Source organism: Eucalyptus grandis, chromosome 3 (genome assembly GCF_016545825.1).
Source record: "Eucalyptus grandis isolate ANBG69807.140 chromosome 3, ASM1654582v1, whole genome shotgun sequence".
NCBI lineage: Eukaryota > Viridiplantae > Streptophyta > Magnoliopsida > Myrtales > Myrtaceae > Eucalyptus > Eucalyptus grandis.
Window position 1 is genome coordinate 13,281,182 of NC_052614.1, and position 21,029 is coordinate 13,302,210.

At 39.4% G+C, this 21,029-nt stretch overlaps 2 protein-coding genes across 3 annotated transcripts; one reads left to right on the forward strand and one right to left on the reverse strand.

Moving 5' to 3' along the window:
* Positions 1–2,194: 2,194 nt before the first annotated feature.
* Positions 2,195–6,141, reverse strand: LOC120291124 (serine/arginine-rich splicing factor SC35-like). Of its 2 annotated transcripts, XM_039308092.1 has the most exons (8): positions 5,966–6,141; positions 5,786–5,864; positions 5,611–5,690; positions 5,430–5,496; positions 5,045–5,116; positions 2,827–3,033; positions 2,557–2,739; positions 2,195–2,472 (listed from the first exon to the last, which is right to left on the reverse strand). In XM_039308092.1, the coding sequence occupies exons 1-7, from the start codon at positions 6,039–6,041 to the stop codon at positions 2,565–2,567; spliced, it is 756 nt and encodes a 251-aa protein (XP_039164026.1). In that variant the 5' UTR covers positions 6,042–6,141; the 3' UTR covers positions 2,195–2,472; positions 2,557–2,564. The 2 variants fall into 2 exon arrangements, with proteins under 2 accessions (XP_039164026.1, XP_039164025.1); XM_039308091.1 differs by having other exon boundaries at positions 2,195–2,739.
* Positions 6,142–15,426: 9,285 nt separating this feature from the next.
* On the forward strand, positions 15,427–20,763 carry LOC104447942 (sugar transport protein 5-like). The gene is made up of 4 exons (XM_010061692.3): positions 15,427–15,654; positions 18,044–18,363; positions 19,143–19,772; positions 20,038–20,763. The coding sequence occupies exons 1-4, from the start codon at positions 15,519–15,521 to the stop codon at positions 20,461–20,463; spliced, it is 1,512 nt and encodes a 503-aa protein (XP_010059994.3). The 5' UTR covers positions 15,427–15,518; the 3' UTR covers positions 20,464–20,763.
* The last annotated feature ends 266 nt before the right edge of the window (positions 20,764–21,029 follow it).

The following is a 21,029-nucleotide window of genomic DNA, read 5'->3' on the forward strand; positions in this document are numbered from 1 at the left end:
GATTCTTTGACATTGCATATTGCCTGTTGCCTTCTTCCAAGACTTCAGCACATTCAAGAATTGAGATTAGATTAACACAACCGCGTGATGAGGTTGCGAAAATATAACTCATTGTCTTATAACTTCTCGATTGGGATTGTCGTCAACTTCATCTTCCCCCCCTATTCTATTCGTTCACAAAGTTATCTGAAACTTTGATTTTACAGGTTCGGGTTTTACTCGCGATTGATTGAGGATAGGGTCAAACTTTGGTCTACTATGGTTTCCTATTTCAAATTCAGAAAACTCCGAGCTCTCAAGGACTATGTTCACTGCTTTCCAGATAAAGTACTCAAGGGAAAATTGTTCTGACAAGTTTTGCTCAAGGCAACATAAGTTCACAGCACTGAAAAACAGAAAAGATGGTTTATGGTGAGCTAGCCATAAATGAGTTTTACTTGTAATTGACAATTGGAGCTCGGCCAAGTGAAAACAAACCTTCATGATTTAAATGCCTTAAGATTTTGGAGGGCAGGATCTCGTCTGCCTTCCAACTCTTGAAATATAAGGTAGCAACAGAACAGAACTTGGATTCTTTTTGAGACAAAAGTATTGTATTGCAGTATCCCCTCTCCAGACAAAATGATGACCGATGATCTTACTAATTTAAGCACTTTTTAGTTTGAAGCTCTAATGAAAACGAAGTTTGGATTTACTCTACAACTATACTCTTTGGAGCAATCAAAAGCTACTGATTTGCCAGTAAAGACTCTTGCCGTAGCAACATGCAGTAGCACTCGAGATAGGAACTGACTGAATGCGCTCTGGGTTATGTTACCCAGCGGATAGTAAGTTACACAAAATACAAAATTATGGCGGATGGCCACAATTAGAAACAATTAGTTTTTGATTGAATGCACTCTAAAAAGACGCATTTTTCGAAACTCTTCCGCATGTAAGGGATTTTGCATCTACATAAATCTGAAAAAAGCGTTATAAGAGGGCCAACAATGGACAACATTTTGGACTACTTATGAATGTTCAATTTCAACTTCACATGAACCCTTCACTTTTTAGATTATAACACTATATACATTGACTTTACATTGATATAATAGTTATATTTTCTCACTCTAACTCATCATGGATACTTAGATTTCACTACAATGACCTCAGACTAGATGCAGAAACAGTTCGAAATATCACTTTGAGTTCAGCTGTCTTCTCTCTACAAATGAATCTAGATGCCAGAGTTCAGCTTTTACATGTTCCAAAACAAAAGGCAGTCCCATATTTACTTGGGCGAGAACGAAATGAAGTCCTCATAGTCATGCCAGTATGGGTTAAGCACTCAAATTCTGTTGCCGGTCAATAGTCTTTTAAATTCAAACAAAGATAATACCACATCAGAGAGCGTAGCAATAGAGTGAAAAAAGTTTTGAGACTTAATCAAATAGTTGCAAGGACTCTAATTTTCATTAAAGAAATTGCAACTGGTTGACAGAGCAACACCATTTATCAGACAAAATCTTCTACAAATGATCCAGTAAACGGCTTGAAGCTTTCGCGTCTCTTCTAGGATCAGTGGCTGTCCGTGAATTTTGAACACCATGGAAAATGATTGAACGAAATCATTTCCATTGACGGCCTGAGTTGGGGATCAGCAGATACACAAGCGACCGCAAGCTATAAGATGGTCGGAAGTTCATCCTCGATGCCAGTGATGTTATTTCCAGCAATACTTAGATCACATAAACGCATGCAACTTCCCCAAATTTCTCCATAGAACTTGTTGAGACTCGTGTCCATAAAGTCCAAGTTGGGGTACACAACAAAGGTCCCAGATATGAACCAGTGAATTAATTTAAATGCTAGTGCAATCGGCTCAATGTAAAGCCAAGAAATGGAACCCATTTTCATGCAAATTTGTCAAGACCCAAAAAAATTGCCAAAAGAAGGGATGCCAAATTGGCACACCCACCGCTGTGAGGATATAAAAACAATACTAAATTCAGGAGCATCATTTCATGAGGAATGAAAAACCATAGAGCACTCATAGCGGACCACCTTCGGAGATGGCTAGTGGATTATGACCAAAAAATGGCTAACGAAAGTGCAGGATCATCACCACCACGATTCTCTCATTGTCCATGTGCATTACGTATGATTAAACTGACACCCCATCGACAATAGTTAAAGTGTAGCCAGAGACCTATGAACAAGTGCATCACAATAAAGGCTTTAAATGGACTTCATGAATGCACGTTATAGCACAAGAATAAGATCAGAGTATCACAATAACCACCAAGGTCAGAAAAGACGGACTAGCTGCCTTCAAAGAAGGAAAACATAACGCCCGACTAAACCTAGGATTAACATCTAAATCACTGCACGCAACGAAGTATCCGTCCACCCAATCAAGAGCAACTCAGGATAAAGTATAATTGTTTGTCGAGCAAAAATGACTCCCACGACCTGGGGCACTCATCTTTCCTAAAAAGGCAACATGAAAAAACAGAGACATAAGGATCAAATAGTTGCAATAGAGTGAGACAAAATCCATTCACGTGATTTTACCACTCGATCTATGGACTACGTGGAGATGCACCAGCGGAATTGGCAGGACGTCCACTGGGCGCATCTCTTTGGAGCTGAGAATCTCTTTCACCATTTCGTACATCAGGACTTTCAAGTGTAGAAGGTCTCTGATTTGGAGAGCGACTCCTCTCATATTTGGCTTTCTGCGGGCTCCGGGATGAACTGAAAATTGGGGAACTCCAATCAGATAGAAATTCTCAACAAGAAGTGACCAAAAGAAACATTAAAGGGAAATAAGGAGGGCCTCACCTTGTGTATGATCCACTCCGACTTCGGTCCTCATCATCATGTTTGGGTGCCCTTCGGTCTCTGCGACGATCAGGACTTGGGCTATAGCTCCTACTTCGGTGACGGTAACTCCTTCCCCCGTCTCTGTACTTGTCGCGATCATATCGTCCGCCACTTCTACTGCGACTTCTCCTCCTGTAATCACGGTCTCTATATTCGTCTCTGTACCTGAAAATCCATTGTACCGTCAGTTGCAGTAAAGAATGAGAGGAATTACTTGCAACTCTGCAAGATGCAAGTACTCATTAAGATGGTTAAGGGTTAACTGCTACTTGCTGTTATTTTTTTCATTTTGCTACAAACAAAAGAACAAGGTGCAACAAAATCAGATGTCACCTAATATCTGAACTGCAAAGCTTAAACAACCAAAAAAGGGAATCTAGAAACCAACAACTCAATGGCATAATGGGAACTTGCCGAAAGAAATTAGCAACACCACATTGACACCTTACTTACTTGTTAAAAGGAGGTCACGGGAGTTTACAATTTCATGTGTGAACATCTTAGTTAAAGGCGACACAGTTACAATCTTATTAGGCTGTATCATCAAGTGCTGATGGAGTAAGTCTAAGTTCATAAGCTCTTCATCCAGCACAAATTTATAAAAATAGTTTTGGGAAAAGTGCAAAACAAGTCCTCGATGTGTTACCCATTGTCCCACTGATCAATTGAGCTCTAAATCTTTTGGCAGATGTTCAATCAGTCCTCGTCTTGCAACTGATGCTGTCTTTTCACTGGAAAATGGAACCCACTCAATTTTACATGAAATTGACTATGCTCTTTACTATAACACTGGATTTTGTAATTACGAGACTCAGAACCTAAATTTCATTTAAATTGAGGAAACCTTGGACTTCAACTCAAAACCCTAAATTTGGCCCTTCAATCATCAAATTGTTTTATCAGTCAGCTGATTCTCATAATCAATTCTGTCACTCAATGATTGATTACACTGATGTGTTTTATCCCTTAATTATGGTCCAAATTATCCAGTTAATCTTTTTTCCAACGTAATAAAAATGAGGACCAGTTGCTTAGCTGGTTTGAGCAACCATAATGTAACTGCACTCCCAACATTTTTCTGGAAATTGCACTTCCAAACTTAGTTGCTTAGATCTCAAGAAAAGATGGGAAAGTCCTATCCACTAACTGAAGAATAACGAATCAAATTTACTATATGCACGAGTGACTGTGGTTTTACCATTCAGATTCAGCTGCAGCATTCAGCTGGAACGTAATTCTATTTCTTGACATTGGATTACTGAGAACAAATTCAATATATAACACCCCAATTCTTTAAAAGTAATTGCCTCTAATGTCATTTAAATGTTAAACATATATTATGATTTGTATCTTTAAAAAGGTATAGATATTTTCCATAAGCCATAAGATGTGTAAACAAGCTTCTCACATCATTGTTAACAGCATTAATTCCTCCATAGGATCAGTTCTCTCCATGAACTTGATCAACTGTTTTCATTACGTGCAGACAACTAACAAGGGATGGTAAGGATTATGCACAAAGTTCGCAATTTGATTTTCATGAGGCCCGGAGGGAACCTATAAAATAAATTAGCAGTGACATTGTTAACCCAAAGGGACAGGTGTCCAGTCATATAGAGGTAAACTAAGGAGAAATTCCCTCCCTTTCCTCTTCAAACACTCCACAAGTCATTGAAAACAAATTAGATGGCTTAATCCTTCGTACATCAAAGAGCTCTAGTCATGGGTCCTCTATCCACTGTAGCATCATGATTTCAATGGTAAATTGACCCTGCCTATTTTCTCATTCAATCAGGATCCCAATCAAAGTTTCAGCTGCCTTTATTAAATCACAATCAAAGTTACAGCAACCTTTATTAACTCTTGATATGTAGAGATAAATGAATTGTGAAGCTAGTAAACAGGCTTATGTAAGTATTAGAGGACAAAGTATCTTAACCATTCTATAAAAGTGATTTTGAAATTTCACCTCAAACACAAATCAACAACTATAGCAATAGTGAGTTACAGACAGTTGTCAACACATTAAACCCGAATTTATAATCAAGTGTAGAATTTTTCTCATTTTAGTATATATAGACACAACTTGCATAACTTTACTAACTTAACAAACTTAAACCAATTTGCATACACACAGTTTGTGTAACTTTACTAACTTAACAAACTTAAACCGTACCTTGGACGAGGACTGCGACTTCTCGACCGCCTTCTCATCTTTGAAACCGGTTCAGCAATCTTCCCCTTATCACTGTTGCGAAATAGAGGCCAAGCTCATCAGAAGAATCAATAACAAGAAACTGACAGCGAAGTTATTCAAGAAATCTATTTTTTCCTTTTCTTTAGGCCATCTTTTACAGGTTATTTTGCAAAACGAATCCTCCACTGACAGAATCATGTTAACAAGGTCATAGCAACTTGTGCCATTTCGAGGTTTATTCCAAGAAAACCAAATTCCCTCCAGTGAGCTCGTACCAGATTGGCATTGCCCTGTATTTTAACCGAAAAGAGGCACAATCTTGAACAATTCGAAAACTTAAAGGTGAGATAATCGGACAGCTTACATTCTCTCGGCATTGGGACCGTACTTGGCGAACTGAACCCCAATCTCTCTCCCATCCACGACTCTCCCTTCCAACAAGAAAACCGAACAAGAAATCAAACGCCAATCCAAGCGTTCCCCGCACAAAGCAAACAGAAACCCTCGTCACCGAAGGAACTAAAAATCAGAGACAAGAGCGACACCATCGAGCTTGTCCACCGCCTTCTGCGCCTCGTCCGCGTACTTGTACCTCACGAACGCGAACCCTCTCGATTCCCCAGTCCTGCGCGACCACATCAGAGCACGGCAACAAAATCCCCAACCCTCAGCACGCGACCTAAGAAGCAAAAGGCAACGGAGCAGAGGAAACACACGTACCTCCGGTCCCTGGGAATGAACACGTCGACGACCTTGCCGTACTTGTCGAAGAGAGGGAAGAGGTCGTCGGCGCTGGTCCCTGCGAAACAACCGCGTAAAGGCATTGAAAAAGAGAGAGAGACAGAGACAGAGACAGAGAGTCGGGATAGGGAAGCGGAGGAGAGGGAAGGAGAGGGCTACGGAAGGAGATGTTGAGGATGAGGAGCGAGTAAGTGTCGGCGATGTCCGGCGGCCCTGATCTTCCGAAATGCGACATCTGCGCGCCGCCGCTGCTGCTTCTTCTTCTCCTCCTCCGGCGAGAGATAGAGAGAGATGCTCCGCTGGGGCTTTAGCTTTGTCGAGCGTCCGAAGGGTTCGCCGACTTCGAGAGCAAGATAAGAGAAGACCCGAGAACGGGTTAGCGGGCCGGAATGGGCCGGATCGTGCGGGTCTGATTTTGGCTCGATCCGGGTCGGTTAGGACCAAATCGGATCGTGGCTGTCCGAGGAGAAACATAGGGCGACGTTACGAAGAAAGAGAATCGCAGAACAAAACCATATTAAAGTCATTGCCCCAGCTTGATCGAAAGAAGAAATCTATCGCAACCCAGTGCTTTAATAAAAAGCTATTTTGCAACGTGGAGATTGGTGGGAACACGACTGATGACAACACTATCTCCGATTCGACCTCCACAAATAAAGCGATGAACAATCTCAACGTGGATGTTTGCCCGTGGCAAAAGGGATTAGTAACCATATCAAGATAGACAATTTATTCTAAATATGAAAGGCTAGCCTGCATTGACAAATGAAAATATCATAGCAAGATCATTGAATTTACAAGTCATGAAAATTCACCAGGGAAGAGGTTATCTTCAATGCTTTGATTCTTTAAATGCCCATAATCTTTACGTATGACAATCCAAGTATTCATATACGCAAGAACATTCATGTAAACTAGGATCCTGCATTCTATAGTCAAATTTTCAACTTCGGTTCCCAAATTCTAGGGTTTTACGAGTCAATTTGGGCCAAAATTGTTCCATTAGGGGTTGAAATCGGCTTGACTCGGGAGCTATAGGTGAAATCACAAAACTACTCGCATTGGGGTTGTTTTTAAGTTTTGAGCTGCCTTTGCTAGTAGGCTATATTATTAGGAATTTGGGATTCTTCAAGCCCACAACAAAAGGAGGACGCGAAAGCCCATTGCTCATTAACAAGATCCAATGTTGCATAAAATCCGATGGTATTAGAAGACCCTTCAGGTTTGTGCTCCTTCAAGCATGTTGCGCCCAAATGAAAAACGTATGAAATTCCCTTGCCCCCAATGACCCTCGTGTCTCTGGAATTCAGTACGTATCTCCCTTTTTCTCCCTTGAATCAACAGAGACAAGACACGAGCTAGTACGATTCCTCTCCCAGTACCGATTCCTCTCCCACACTACATGCATTGGGTCCAATGGAACCCCTCGGTCTCCGGCAAGAAGAGCACCACAGAGATCGTCATCACAGCGTTCCTAGAGATGTGGAACATCGGAGAAACTTGGCCCAAGCTTGATGGATAGAACCAGGCGTCAATTGCTTTGGCACAATGCTCGGTTTCAAGCATGGCTGCAAATGACCTGAGCATGGGCACCAAGGTTTTAGGTGCAACTTCAAGGGACTTGAGCCCAGCCTATGTGGACAAGGCTGTTGAGGAACAGTGCTAGGCCTTGATGGACCCAAGCCATACACCAATGAGTAGGGCACGAGAACCAAATACCAAGGTAGTGCCACCAAGGACCCAAGCATTAGCACAAGGTCTGTGGCTCGACTTCAAGGGACTTGGGCTAGGCCTCTATTGACCTCAGCATAGGCATCGAGGTCTTGGCCTTCACCTCAAAACTTTGTGGATTCGAGCTCGATTACTGAGGAATTAGGCTCGACCTTGGTGAACCCAAGCTAAGTGCCAATGACTTGGGTGCGAAAGCCGACTAGCTAGGCATAGTGGCCATGGAATCAAGCACCAGCACCGAGGTCTCGAACCTAGCCTTTGTGGACCCAAACACAACCACTAGGGTCTTAGGCCCGACCTCAAGGGACCTAGGCTAGCATTTGTCAGTTGGGACCCAATCATAGAGGAATTAGGTCTGATCTCAATGGACTTGAGCTAGATGCTAGTGATTTGGGTGTGGGAGCCAGATACATGCGCAAGGCCACTAAGAACTTGGGCACAAGCACAAGAGAGTATTACATTTTGATCAATTGGGCGAAAGTTGGTTTATTGATAAATCCACTAAAACTCATCATTAATTGTCCTTAGCTTTATTAAAACCATATTTCAAATTTTAGGCTACTCATATTTCACCCTACTTAACAAGTATGAGTTAAAATATGGGTCGATACGCCACCTCTACTGGTAAGACACGAGCTACTCACTGTAAATTCCCTTGCCTTGTGCCTTTCTTGTCTTTTGCCGTGAAAAGCCCCATATCCGCATACACGTTAACACCAAGAACCAGCACTCCTTTTGGTAAATTTCCATTTGTCGTTTCAACTCCATACTCGCGGCGAGTTTTACCCGTCAAGTGAAAAGTGAACCGAGTGTATGTTTGATGATGTCATTAGGCAGGCAAAAGGTGCTTGCACTAAAGGGATTGGATTGGTTATATTAGTTCTTTGCAAATAGAAGAAGAAAATGCGTAGTGCAAAGAATAGCTAATCCGCCTTAGCTGTCACTTAAATGATACCTTTGTGTTAAAGAGTTCCTTATCATGCTGGGATTGTTTCCAATCACCAAGGATCATCTGCTTCTGTTCGCTAACATGACTAGCTTTTAGATTGCATTCTTTATTTTGAAGTATCGGTGACTACATAATATATTTTTCTAGTCCCTCCTGGACTCTACTTTCTAATTATTTTACATAAGAATTGGGAGGCTCTAGCAAGGTCTAGGATTAAGTTTTTATAGGACTTGTTTAGGTCCATAGGACTGATTGTATTAATTCTTTGCAATGGAAGAAGAAAATGCCGTCTGCGAACAGCAACTAACGCGCCTTAGCTCTTACTTAAATGATTAGATTAGCTTTTGCGTTAAGGTGCACCCACTGCCACTGGAACGCTTCCCCACGTGACCAGCTACCACCGTAGTAGCCAACAACGCCCATTTCCCTAGGAAACCGTTTGATGTCGACAAATGCGAGGTCAACCGTTTAAATTACTAGATTATTATTACATCCAATAACGTTGGATGGGCGGCGCGTGGAAAAATTCGGTCAGACAATCCATTCAATAATAAATAGTGTAAGAATTTCTTTATATTGGCGGCGGATTTAATAAAAATGCAATTACTAGGTCTTTCCTCTCGAGGGCATGATTCTAGAGAGGGCGATTAAGATTCACGTGGAATAATAGAGAGAGCGTCGGATGTACAGGGAATGCAATATTCTCTAAAATGCCAATTTGATTAGCTTGTATTAGATTGGAATCGGATCTTTTAAATAAGGGACAACTAGATCCAATCACTCCATTTATGCCGGATTGTCTTCCAGCCCCCAAGTAAAGTTTCAAATGATGAACGGTTTCCTCGTTAAAAAGAAGCAAAATTGCATTTTTTTTTCTTTTGACAATTAACTAACTATATATATATAGTGAGAGTTGACAGCTAATCGTGATTTTCACTTTTAAGTGTCAAACTATGAAAATAGCCTATGGATTTACTTAAGATTAATTCAGATTTAGATTATTATCATAACTTGGTTTTGGAGTAATTTAGGGTGTGAGATCAGGAGATAAATCTCTTTCTTTAAATAAGTATAGATGAGTGGACTCCTTCCATGAACAAAGTTGAATAATAAAGATTGTCTCAAAAGCATAAATTCACGGAATCTAAAAATTGCTTGTACTACGGTATTGTAGCTTTTTGGAAGGAAACATAAAAATAATAAAGCTTGAAGCTTCCTATCTAAACTTATGTTTGTGGATTCCAATTGACCTGTGGCTTGTATAAAACTATTAATATATTCAACAAAACCTCGGTTAGATAATTTCATATTAACTAGTTTCTTCAACAAAAGTACTTGATTTGATGTAACTTCTCATAAATATTCATTAGAATATCCATGACTTCTTTTGTAGTTTTTGCTTTCTCGATGTGGTTCAATCAAGAATTTTCCATCTAGCTTTTGTTGTCAGATCTACTTCCACCATTTTGTGTCTCCAACCCTCAAGTAGTGCATAGATATTTTTTTGATAAAGATAATCCTCAATTTAGAATTTCCACCATCCGAAATCATGTCCATTGAACTTATCAATCTTGATTTTATCTTCTAACATACTATTTGCTTTCAATCGAATGTCAACGAAAAACTCTCGATGTTCTCGATTTGCCAACTAAGGCTTTGATACTAGTTGTTGCATAATCGCACACCAATTCCAGAAAAAACTCACAAACAATTCACCAAATATGATATAATAATAAAGAACATAATCAAAAGAATACGCCAAAAAATTTACTATTGAAGTTCACACAAACCTAGGCTATTTCTCCGTGTAGAGGCACTCTGTGAATCCATTAGATTTCGAAGAAAGTTAGAATATAATGATAATCTTCTCTCAAGATCAAAGTATAAAGAAATTGAGAATCCTTACAAAGAAAAAACCCTCTTTTTTCTTTTCTCTTTTTCTCGCCTCTCTATTTTATTTTTCAACGTCTTAACGGCTAGCGTCTTCATACCGCTAATATAAAGGTATATCTTTTAACCTAAAAGCACATTTAATAGAAAAAATAAAAAAAAATCCCCTTGAAAAAAAATTGGCTTCATCTATAACATCGCACTCGATAGAGAGAGTAAGATAGCAAGAGAGAGAGATGGCGATAGGAGGATTTGCCGTCGACTGCGGCAATGCTGACGGCCTCAGGAGCAGGATAATGCTCTCGGTGGTGATCACCTATTTCGTGGCCACGACGAGCGGGCTTATCTTTGGGACGACACTGGAATTTCAAGTGCGTCCTGCCTCTCCTCTGACCAGTTTCTTTCGTGAAATCTCGGTAAAAAGGTTGGACATTACATCCGATATTATCAAGTTCTTTCCTCATTTTACTTCGCATTATGCGCTTTGGATGTGGGACCATTGTAATTGGGCAGTCAAGTCAAGATATTCATACTCGAGATTGTAGAATCAAAATTGGGAAATTGACACAAATAATCCTTAAATTTTGGTTTAATGTGCAATTTGATTCCTAAATTTTTAATTTGTTCAATGTGACCTCTAAATTTTAACTCAATATGTGATGTAGTCCTAGAACTTTTAATTTATTTAATGCGGTCCATCAACTTCTTATACATATTCAATCTAGTTCACATCCGTATGAAAATGTTTAATGATTGGATTAAAGTTCAAAATTACATTGAATAAATTAAAATTTTATGGATCAAATTACAGATTCAGCCAAGATTCTAGGACCATCTGTGGCATTATCCCATGAATCTATCTTCATCGTGTCTTCTTAGAGCAATAAATGCAAAAACATCAAAATTCAATCACCTTGCGTAATCAATTATTGAAGCCCCCACGTTCACGTATCGACACTTTTCTTAGTCTCAGCTCCAGTACAGGCAGAAAAACCATATTGACTTCGCATGTTTTTGCTTCGAGGAGATGTTGGTTTCGATTGCTATCGCTCGGATGAATCGCATGATGTGGGATTTCTTGAAGAGTAGAGCGCGTTGTTTGACGGTGTTAGCTCATCCATCCACGCTCAGGAAATTAATTTTAAAAAAATGATATATATTATATATTATATTAAAAAAGCTGATGTCAATCTCTCGGGTTGGAAGGTAATGATGTTGTTACCCGTCCCATTCACGGTGTGGAATAGATAAAGAGAGAGATGGGTGTGGCGGTGCAGTTCGTTTACCTAATCTCAATTGTTTTTAAAAGATTTTGTACAATCACTTGGTTAAAACAGTGATTACATATGAAATTGCATGTTTTCTTTACTGATCGCCCATCATTTTCTTTCCCGGGGTCTTCGTTAGTTGGGATGGTTAGGTCAATATAGTTCGAAACCGAGAAAAAATATATAGAATTAAGTTATTCTCAATGATCTAGCTGTATCTTATTAGATTCAAGTCAAAATCCATTTAAACTTATGTTCCATGTTCCACCTTACATCACAGTGTGATATATGAAATGTTTCTACGTACTCTTATGGTTGGTGATGGAAACTTTTGTCCAAGATTTGTACAAAAATGATGTATCTATCTCAAAACCACCATTTTCAATGCACATTTCCAGGATTGGTGGCTACTTCGTTAGTTGTGACATAGTATCACGACCCTCTCTCCTCAAATAATAAACTTTTGTATATCTGTCATAAATAAGTAATGTGGTGAATTGGATGTATCCCATGATTCTGAATGTGAAAAGATGTTTTCATCTGGAGGTTCTTATATACTTTACTTATCTTTTGATTGATTACCATAGTATTGCTATAGTGATCGTGATAAATAGCTCCGAGTAAATTAGGATTATGCTAGTTGGTTACCACTAGCATCAACGTGATTTTCTAATCCATAACTATGGTAAAGAAGAAAATAACTATTGTTAATCATTTAGTGCGACGTGACTTCTTACACATGCAAGAAACTTGCACTAAAAACAATATGAAAAGTCTTTGCATGGGTTAAAAGGAGAATTTATCCAACCTAAGCTGGTGATGGTGCTTGGAAGACGAAAATGGACTGTTTGTCCGGATCCCAAAGTTAACTGGGGCACGAGCCGATCGGTTGGCTCGCTCTTTAAGCCACTGCAGATGGTCAATAGCGAGGACAATGCCGAGGGACACTCGAAAAATTATTACATTAGTATACTTGTGGATCCCATTAGCATGATCGCTCCATCATTTTCGGGAACAATAAATAATACTAATAATTTATTATTATTGTTGTTGTTGTTGTTGTGGATAACAATAAATAATTTCAAATAAATATTCAAATATGCCAAAATTAAAATTAACTATACCAAAAAAAAAAAAAAAAAAAAAAAAAAAAAAAACAGAAGTTAAAAATTAGGCATATTAATTAAAATTGTTGGAACAAAACGGTCCTCGGAGGCCCCACATGCACCCCCACATGCCCATGGATTTTAATGCTAACATCATTATGCATTGATTGGAGTGAATTAATTGAAGAAAAAAATAACAAACTAAATCGTTCAGATCCAAGCTTCAAATTTCGGATCTAACAGCCATGGCTGAAATTGGGTTTTCTCGATTTTGAGCCAAAAACATTAATTTAATGCAACCAAAATGTTCTAAAACATATATATATACACCCATGTAACAATTTCTAACATATATCATTCGGGGTAATTTGAAAATTTTAGAACCTTTTCAAATTATGAAACCTAGAAATTCAAATTTGAAACTCTCATTCAATATTCAATGAAAATATACAAACTATATACGGTTGGAAGGAACTCAACATGTAGAACAAAAGTCCTAAGGTTTCAAAATCGATTGATAAAAAAAAAAATCACATGAAATAATTACGACAATATTCAGGTTTTAAAAGAATTTTAATTTTGTTTTGATACCACATGTTGATATTAAAATCATAAATATCAAAATTAATCAACATAAACAACCAAATAATCAAGAAAAAAATCAGATTTATATATGAATGTAAAATACCATAAAAGATATGCACAGCAAAATTAGACCAAACCTATTTGAGCCATTACTTTACTTAAAAGAACTAAATCAATTTGATTAGGAATCAATGATCTATTAGAATGCCAATCTGTGAAATATTTCATTATAGCAACTTTCTATGGGATTAAAACAACTGATAGGTATAACGTATCATTTTAAACTAGAAATGGGACCTTGCAAATGCTAATCACTTAGTGTGCCAATTGGGCTATTCCCATTTCAAGTTTCAATTAAATACAATTACCAACACTTTACTACTCAACTAGACTCATTATTGATAGATACCAAAATCCATTTCAACAAGATCACTAAAGGGTTCTACATATATTGGAATATCCATTAATTTGATCATTTAAAATTGAAAACCAATTAATTAGTCTAAGCCCATATTTAGGAAATTTCTAACATGCTCAACATACAAGACTACATTGAGACATTATACGATAACTATACTCAAACATCCCTCCAACTTGACGTCAATCTCTGAAATCATACATCCACATCAGCCCTTAAAGTTAAACCCTGTTTGCTTATTGTTTAGGTTGGCGTGGCATGTGTCTTGGCTGCGACGACGGGCACTTCTGGCACAGAGCGCATCAGCAAGGACTACGCCATACTAGTGCTGGTGCTGAAATGCATCTACGTGGCCGGCTTCGGTTGGTCGTGGGGTCCCCTAAGCTGGCTCATTTCGAGTGAGATATTTCCCATGAAGATTCGTCCCACGGGGCAAAGCATTAGCGTGGCCGTGGGCTTCGCAGCCGCGTTCGTGCTGTCGCAGACGTTCCTGACCATCTTGTGCCACTTCAAGTAGGCGCTTTCCTATTCTACGCCTTTTGGATCGCCGTGATGACGATCTTTGTGGTGCTCTTCTTGCCGGAGACGAAGGGGTTCCACTGGACTCAATGCATGTGGTGTGGGAGAGGCATTGGTATTGGCAAAGGTTTGCTAACAAGGGAATCATTCTAATATAATGGTGGAGAAGGGTGTGGAAACTCAGTTACTGGAGGATAGAATATCATGCAAGTACCACGAATCAGTCAAGTCCAAACATTTTTGGCTTATGCGAGTGGCCTCTATCTGGAGTATTTATTGTAACTGGTAGGATTTGAATGAGTAACCTCTACTCCCTGACCTAGTAAACCTCCAAGGCTCCAATCAGTAATTGCACGAGCTGTGGGGGCTTCAACTTGTACTTTCAATATTCTGCATGACTAAATAATTTTCCAGTAGTAAGTAGGGAGGAATCTTTCAGGTTGACTTACAAGGGCATTGGTCTGGTTTAGTGGTTTAATTACTAAAGCGTGTTGGATTACAGTTCACTCGACATTAAACATAAAACAAAGGCAACACATTACATCGAGATCAGCAGATAAAATTTTAAAAAAAGAAAAACAATGCCAATGAACTCAAAGTTTATCATGGAACAATAAATAAATAAATAAACAAGTAAAACTGATAGGTATTGAAAGATGGGACATCCAAGACAAGATGTAAGTTACTGACTTGGTCAAAGTTGAATTGAAAAAGGACCCATCTTTTTCTATTTCATTTTCGAGCTCCCAAGCTAGTATTATTTTCGGGACAAGTAGGACATCAATCAGATTATAAATATATCAATCACTTCTCAATCAAGTTATAAACCAATACTCAATATAATAAAAATCCAATCAGAGAAGTGATGCTTGCATGCAGATCAGATGCACAACACGTATACGAGCTTTAATACTATTGAATGCAAAATAACACCATATTTTGACCTAGCCACCCAAGCTTTTGCCTCGTGTTTTACCTAATCCCTCGAAACATTTATATGAATCCAGGTTTATCGGCACTCCTGCATCGCGAAGGAAAAAAAAAAAGTAGGGCGAGTGAGACCTGCCTGAGGCTCTACCTTACACGACTTTCCCTCGCAAGTCATTATAAAATGCCGGCCTCGTGACACGACGCAACGGCCCAATCTTGCGACTCCCTTCATCATTCGCTTCCGACGGAGGACTCCCAAAAGTGCTGCTCTGCTCTCACTCGAAAGAGAGAAAGAAAGTGGGAGAGAGAGAGCAGGATGGCGGGTGGAGGGTTTGCCGTCGATGGCGGCAACTTCGACGGCCTTGGCGGCAGGATAACGCTGTCGGTGGTGATCACCTGCTTCGTGGCCGCAACGAGCGGGCTCATCTTCGGGTACGACATCGGGATTTCGGGTGCGTCTTCTGCTGCCTCTCCTTTGTCCAGTTTCTTCTGTGAACTGTTGGCGTAATACTTCGAAAAAGGGCTGGTTATTACATCCGACGTTCTCAGGACCTTTCCTCATTTTACTTCGCATCATGCGCTTCGGATGTGGGACCGTTCTAATTGGGCGATCGAGTCGAGATATTCGTCCTCGAAACTGCAGAATCAATCTATCACCATCGCGTCTTCTTCGAGCAATAAATGCGAAAACATCAAAATTCAATCACGTTGCTTAATCAATTAGGTTTATGATGAAATCTAGAAATCGATCACCAATCCAATTTGAGTATCTCTATAGGATAGACCTCAATAGAAAACTAAAGAGTAGCAGTAGCAAGTGATTGAGTTCTATAGTTCCTAGTATAAAATTATTGACTCTAGAGATATAGTAATATAAAGAAGACAAAATTGTTTCAAGCACCGACAAAACCAAAAAACCCTGTATTTCAAAGAGACTACAAAATGTTCTTGTGAATTATGGCCAATACCAAGTATATAAGTAGTGATTTCAAATCCAGAGGTTAATTGTACTATGACAACTTTACGTAAGGCAGAATTCAATTTTTTGGGGGTGATAGTGGAAAAGTTGACAAATAAGTCACCATTACTGCGTACATGAGATTTTCACCTCATATGGCTCTTCGTTCAATTCTTTCGATTCCTAAAAGGGATTACTAATCCTTAACTTTTCGAGGAATCCTTCATCAGTGGTTGTGAATGACTGATTTTTTTTCAATCTTTTCGACCTTGGTTCCGAAGGAGCAAGTCAGAAAGATTGAGAAATAGAACCATCTGATTTGATTTGTTCTCAATAGCCATGAGATGATCATCTTAAGGTGATCCTTTTGTTGACGGATGCTCCTGAATAAATTGAGTTTTCCGAAAAAAAACCTACTAGCGGAGGAAGACCTCCTAGGGATAAGAGACATAGGGCTAAAGATAGAGCCAAAAAAGGATCTTATCTAGTTTTTGTGTGTGTAATACAGCTTTACTCTTCTTTTCTTTATTGTTGATAGGAATTCCCGTGTTAAGACCCTATGAATTGATTCAAACCTTAGATTCATATACATGATGGAGTTGCAAAAACTTCTAGATAGGTACCCTACATCTGAACCAAATTATTTATGGTTAAATAATCTCTTTCTAGTTGCTCTGGAAAAATTAAGAGATTCTCTAGATGAAACACGGGGTTATGCTTTTGGTGGCAACATGCTATGGGGTGGTGGTCCAGAGCGCCTTCTACTTCTCGCAGGCCATGAACTAGATCAGAATCATTTTCAACGAATCCATAAGAAGTGATCTCATTTTTTTCATTGGTTCCAATTTCCATTACAAAAGTAATTAGTATTTTTGGCATTAAAAGATATTGTTGGCTGGTAATTATTCCAAAAAATACTATCAATTCTGCAAGAAAACCACTCATACCTAGTAATGCAAGGGAAGCCATTGATAAGATACTAAATATCGTGAATATTTTTTAAAGGTTCCCATGTTCTCCATCAGCACTTTCATACTTTCAGCTCCAGTACAGGCAGAAAAACCTTTGATTTGTCTTGTTTTTGCTTCGAGTAGATGTTGGTTTCGGCTGCTGTCGTTCGGATGAATCGCATGATGTGGGATTTCTTGAAGAGTATAGTGCGTCGTTTGACTGTTAGCTCATCCATCCTCAGGAAGTTAAAACAGTGATTATGTATGAATTGCATGTTTTCTTTAATAACTGCCAATTTTTTCTTTCCCGTGGTCTTCATCAAGGAGGATGGCTAGGTTGGTATAATTCGAAACAGAGAAAAAAATAGAAAGAATAAAGTTATTCCCAATGGTCTCGCTGTACCGTATTAAAATATGTTGCACCTTACATCAATACGTGATATTTAAAATATCTATGTATTGTTATGGTCTTTTTTTTATTTGGTCGAATGTACTCTTATGACTGGTGATAGAAACTTTTGCCTAAGATGGGTGGGAAAATGATGCATCAATCTCAAAAACACCATTTTGGATGCATCGAGATTAGTGGCTACATCATTAATGATGGCATAATTTCACAGCCCCTCTCTCCTCAAATAGTAATTTTTTGTATATTTGTCATGAAGAAGAAGTAACATGATGAGTTAGATAATGCAACCATCTCCTATGGGCACGAGCCTTGACATCGATTTTGGGCCTGATGTGAGGACAATTAGTACCTAGTCAATGCAAAAATTTATGCAAGAATTGCAGTGTGTGAGGATAATGTTCTTTAACTGTTTCTTTTGATGAGACTCATTGCGATCATTAAGAAAATACGGATCTAGAACAGAGCGATATACATTTTAGTGTACTAACATGTACATGGTGCAAATTTGCAATTTATTTGTGTAGGGGGTGTCACTACAATGGCTCCCTTCTTGAAGAAATTCTTCCCATCGGTACTAAGGAAGGCCGCCGAGGCCAAAACGAATGTGTACTGCATTTATGATAGCCAAGTCCTAACGTCATTCACGTCTTCACTCTACATCGCGGGGTTGGTTTCCTCCCTCTTGGCAAGCCGCCTCACTGCAGCGTTTGGTCGGAGAAACATAATGGTTCTCGGTGGCTGCACCTTCCTTGCTGGGGCCGCCATCAACGGCGGAGCTGCCAACATAGCCATGCTCATCGTCGGGCGTATCTTGCTTGGAGTGGGTGTTGGCTTCACTAACCAGGTAGTAGGTCATTTGCTGCTTAATTATGTTCTAAAGAAAATAAGTCCTTTTTCAACACCATGTATCAAGGTTGTTGACTTGCACTCCTCATATCACGATTAACATTTAGCCATTCTGAAATTTGCTGGTACGTTGAGGCTCTAAGAGTGCATTTATTTTTTTGAAAAATAAATGATTTATAAATGATTTTTAAAATAATTGTTTAAATTATCTATAAAAATGAATGAACGAAAAATTATTCAAAAAAATATTTGGACATAAATTATTATTATTAACAAAAATATTTTTTATTGACTAATTATTTTAAGCAATACAAAAAATAATTTTCTAAACCATCTATTTTCCACGAAATAAATAGCACATAAATTTATGATCAATTAGAATACAGATATTCCATTTGGACTCTTTGTCAATAATTATATGTATTCATATGATATTTATGATCGACGAGATGTGTAAATTCATCATGGTACCTATTATGATCAGGTTAATTTTACATTAGTTTGGTGGAGACTTAATAGGCTAGAGAAATTTGACCCCAAAAAAAAAGGCTAGAGAAATGTTCAATATTAAGATTCTAAAGAATAATTTCTATATAGTAGTTTTTTGTTCAAAGATAAATAATAGATGATAACTAAATCTTTTTTAGTGAAAAATGAGTTCAATCGGATCCATATTTTATATTCAATTTACTATATAAACGAGATTCATGCAATACACCCTTCTTTTTGAAAGAAGAATCGCCATCCAGTTAGTGAATGATGAGAATTGTATCTCAGGCAGCTCCAGTCTACCTCTCCGAGATGGCCCCGCCGAAATGGCGCGGCGCCTTCAACACCGGCTTTCAATTCTTCTTAGGCACCGGGGTGGTCTTCGCCAACTGTTTAAACTACGGCACTGCGAAGATCAACTGGGGGTGGCGCCTCTCCCTCGGCCTCGCCGCGGCCCCGGCCGCCATCATGACCATTGGCGCCCTCCTCATCTCTGACACTCCTGCAAGCCTCGTCGAGCGTGGCAGGCTCACTCAGGCAAAGCAAGCGCTCCTCAGGGTGCGGGGCCAAGACACCAACATCGAGCCTGAGCTCGCGGAGCTCATCAGGTCCAGCGAGATAGCAAGGGCCGCCAAGGAAGAGCCCTTCTTAACGATCTTCGAGAGGCAGTACAGGCCGCACCTCGTGATGTCGATAGCTATCCCATTATTTATGCAACTTACAGGGATCAACATCATTGCATTCTATGCACCTGTTTTGTTTCAGTCTGTGGGATTTGGGAGCAGCTCCGCTCTGATAGCGGCTATAATACTTGGAGTGGTGAACTTGGGATCGATTCTGGTGTCTACGTTTGTTGTGGATCGTCGTGGGAGGAGGTTTTTGTTAATTGTGGGTGGAGTGCAGATGTTCCTGTGTCAGGTACGTAATTTGCCCCTAGCTTTATTAGCGATGCATGAAGGCGTGATTCTACGTATGCAGAAAATGAAGAGGTAAAGTATTTTAAGGAGTTTCGACCGAAAAAAAAAAACAAGTATTTTAAGGAGTAATGCTCATTGCTCAACATACAAAAGACTACATTGAGACATTGTACGATCACTATACTCGACCATCCCTCCATCTCGACGTCAATCTTTGAAATCACACATCCACATAGGCCCTTAAACCCTGTTTGCTTATTGTTTAGGTTGGCGTGGCATGTGTCTTGGCTGCGACCGCGGGCACTTCTGGCACAGCGCACGTTAGCAAGAACTACGCCATACTAGTGCTGGTGCTGATGTGCATCTACGCGGCCGGATTCGGTTGGTCGTGGGGTCCCCTAAGCTGGCTCATTCCGAGTGAGATATTTCCCATGAAGATTCGTCCCACGGGTCAAAGCATTAGCGTGGCCGTGGGCTTCGCAGGCGCATTCGTGCTGTCGCAGACATTCCTGACCATGTTGTGCCACTTCAAGTACGGCACTTTCCTATTCTACGCCTCTTGGATCGCCGCGATGACGATCTTTGTGGTGCTCTTCTTGCCGGAGACGAAGGGGGTTCCACTGGAATCAATGCATGTGGTGTGGGAGAGGCATTGGTATTGGCAAAGGTTTGTCAGCAAGGAATCATTCTAATATCATGTTGGAGAAGGGGTGTCGAAACTCGGCTACCTGGAGGATAAAATATCACGCAAGTATGTTCCACGAATCAATGAAGTCCAAACATATTTGGCTTATGCGAGTGGCCTCTATCTGGAATAGATTTATTGTAATTGGTAGGATTTGAATGAGTAACCTCTACTCCCTGAGCTGGAAAATCCTCCATGGCTCCAATCAGTAATTGCACCAGCTGTGGGGGTTTCAACTTTTACTTTTAATATGCTGCATGACTAAATAATTTTCAAGTTGAATGAAGGGAGTAATATTTCAAGTTGACTTACAAGGGCATTGATCTGGTTTAGTGGTTTAATTACTAAAGCGCGTTGGATTACAGTTCACTCAACATTAAACTTAAAACAACGACAGCACATTACATCGAGATGAGCAGATAAAAAAAAAAAAAAAAGCAATGCCAATGAACTCAAAGTCAATCATGGAACATAAAAAAATAAATATATAAATAAACAAGTAAAATTGATAGGAATTGAAAGATGTACAAGAGATAGGACATGATGTTATTTGAATAATGAAGAGCCAATCAT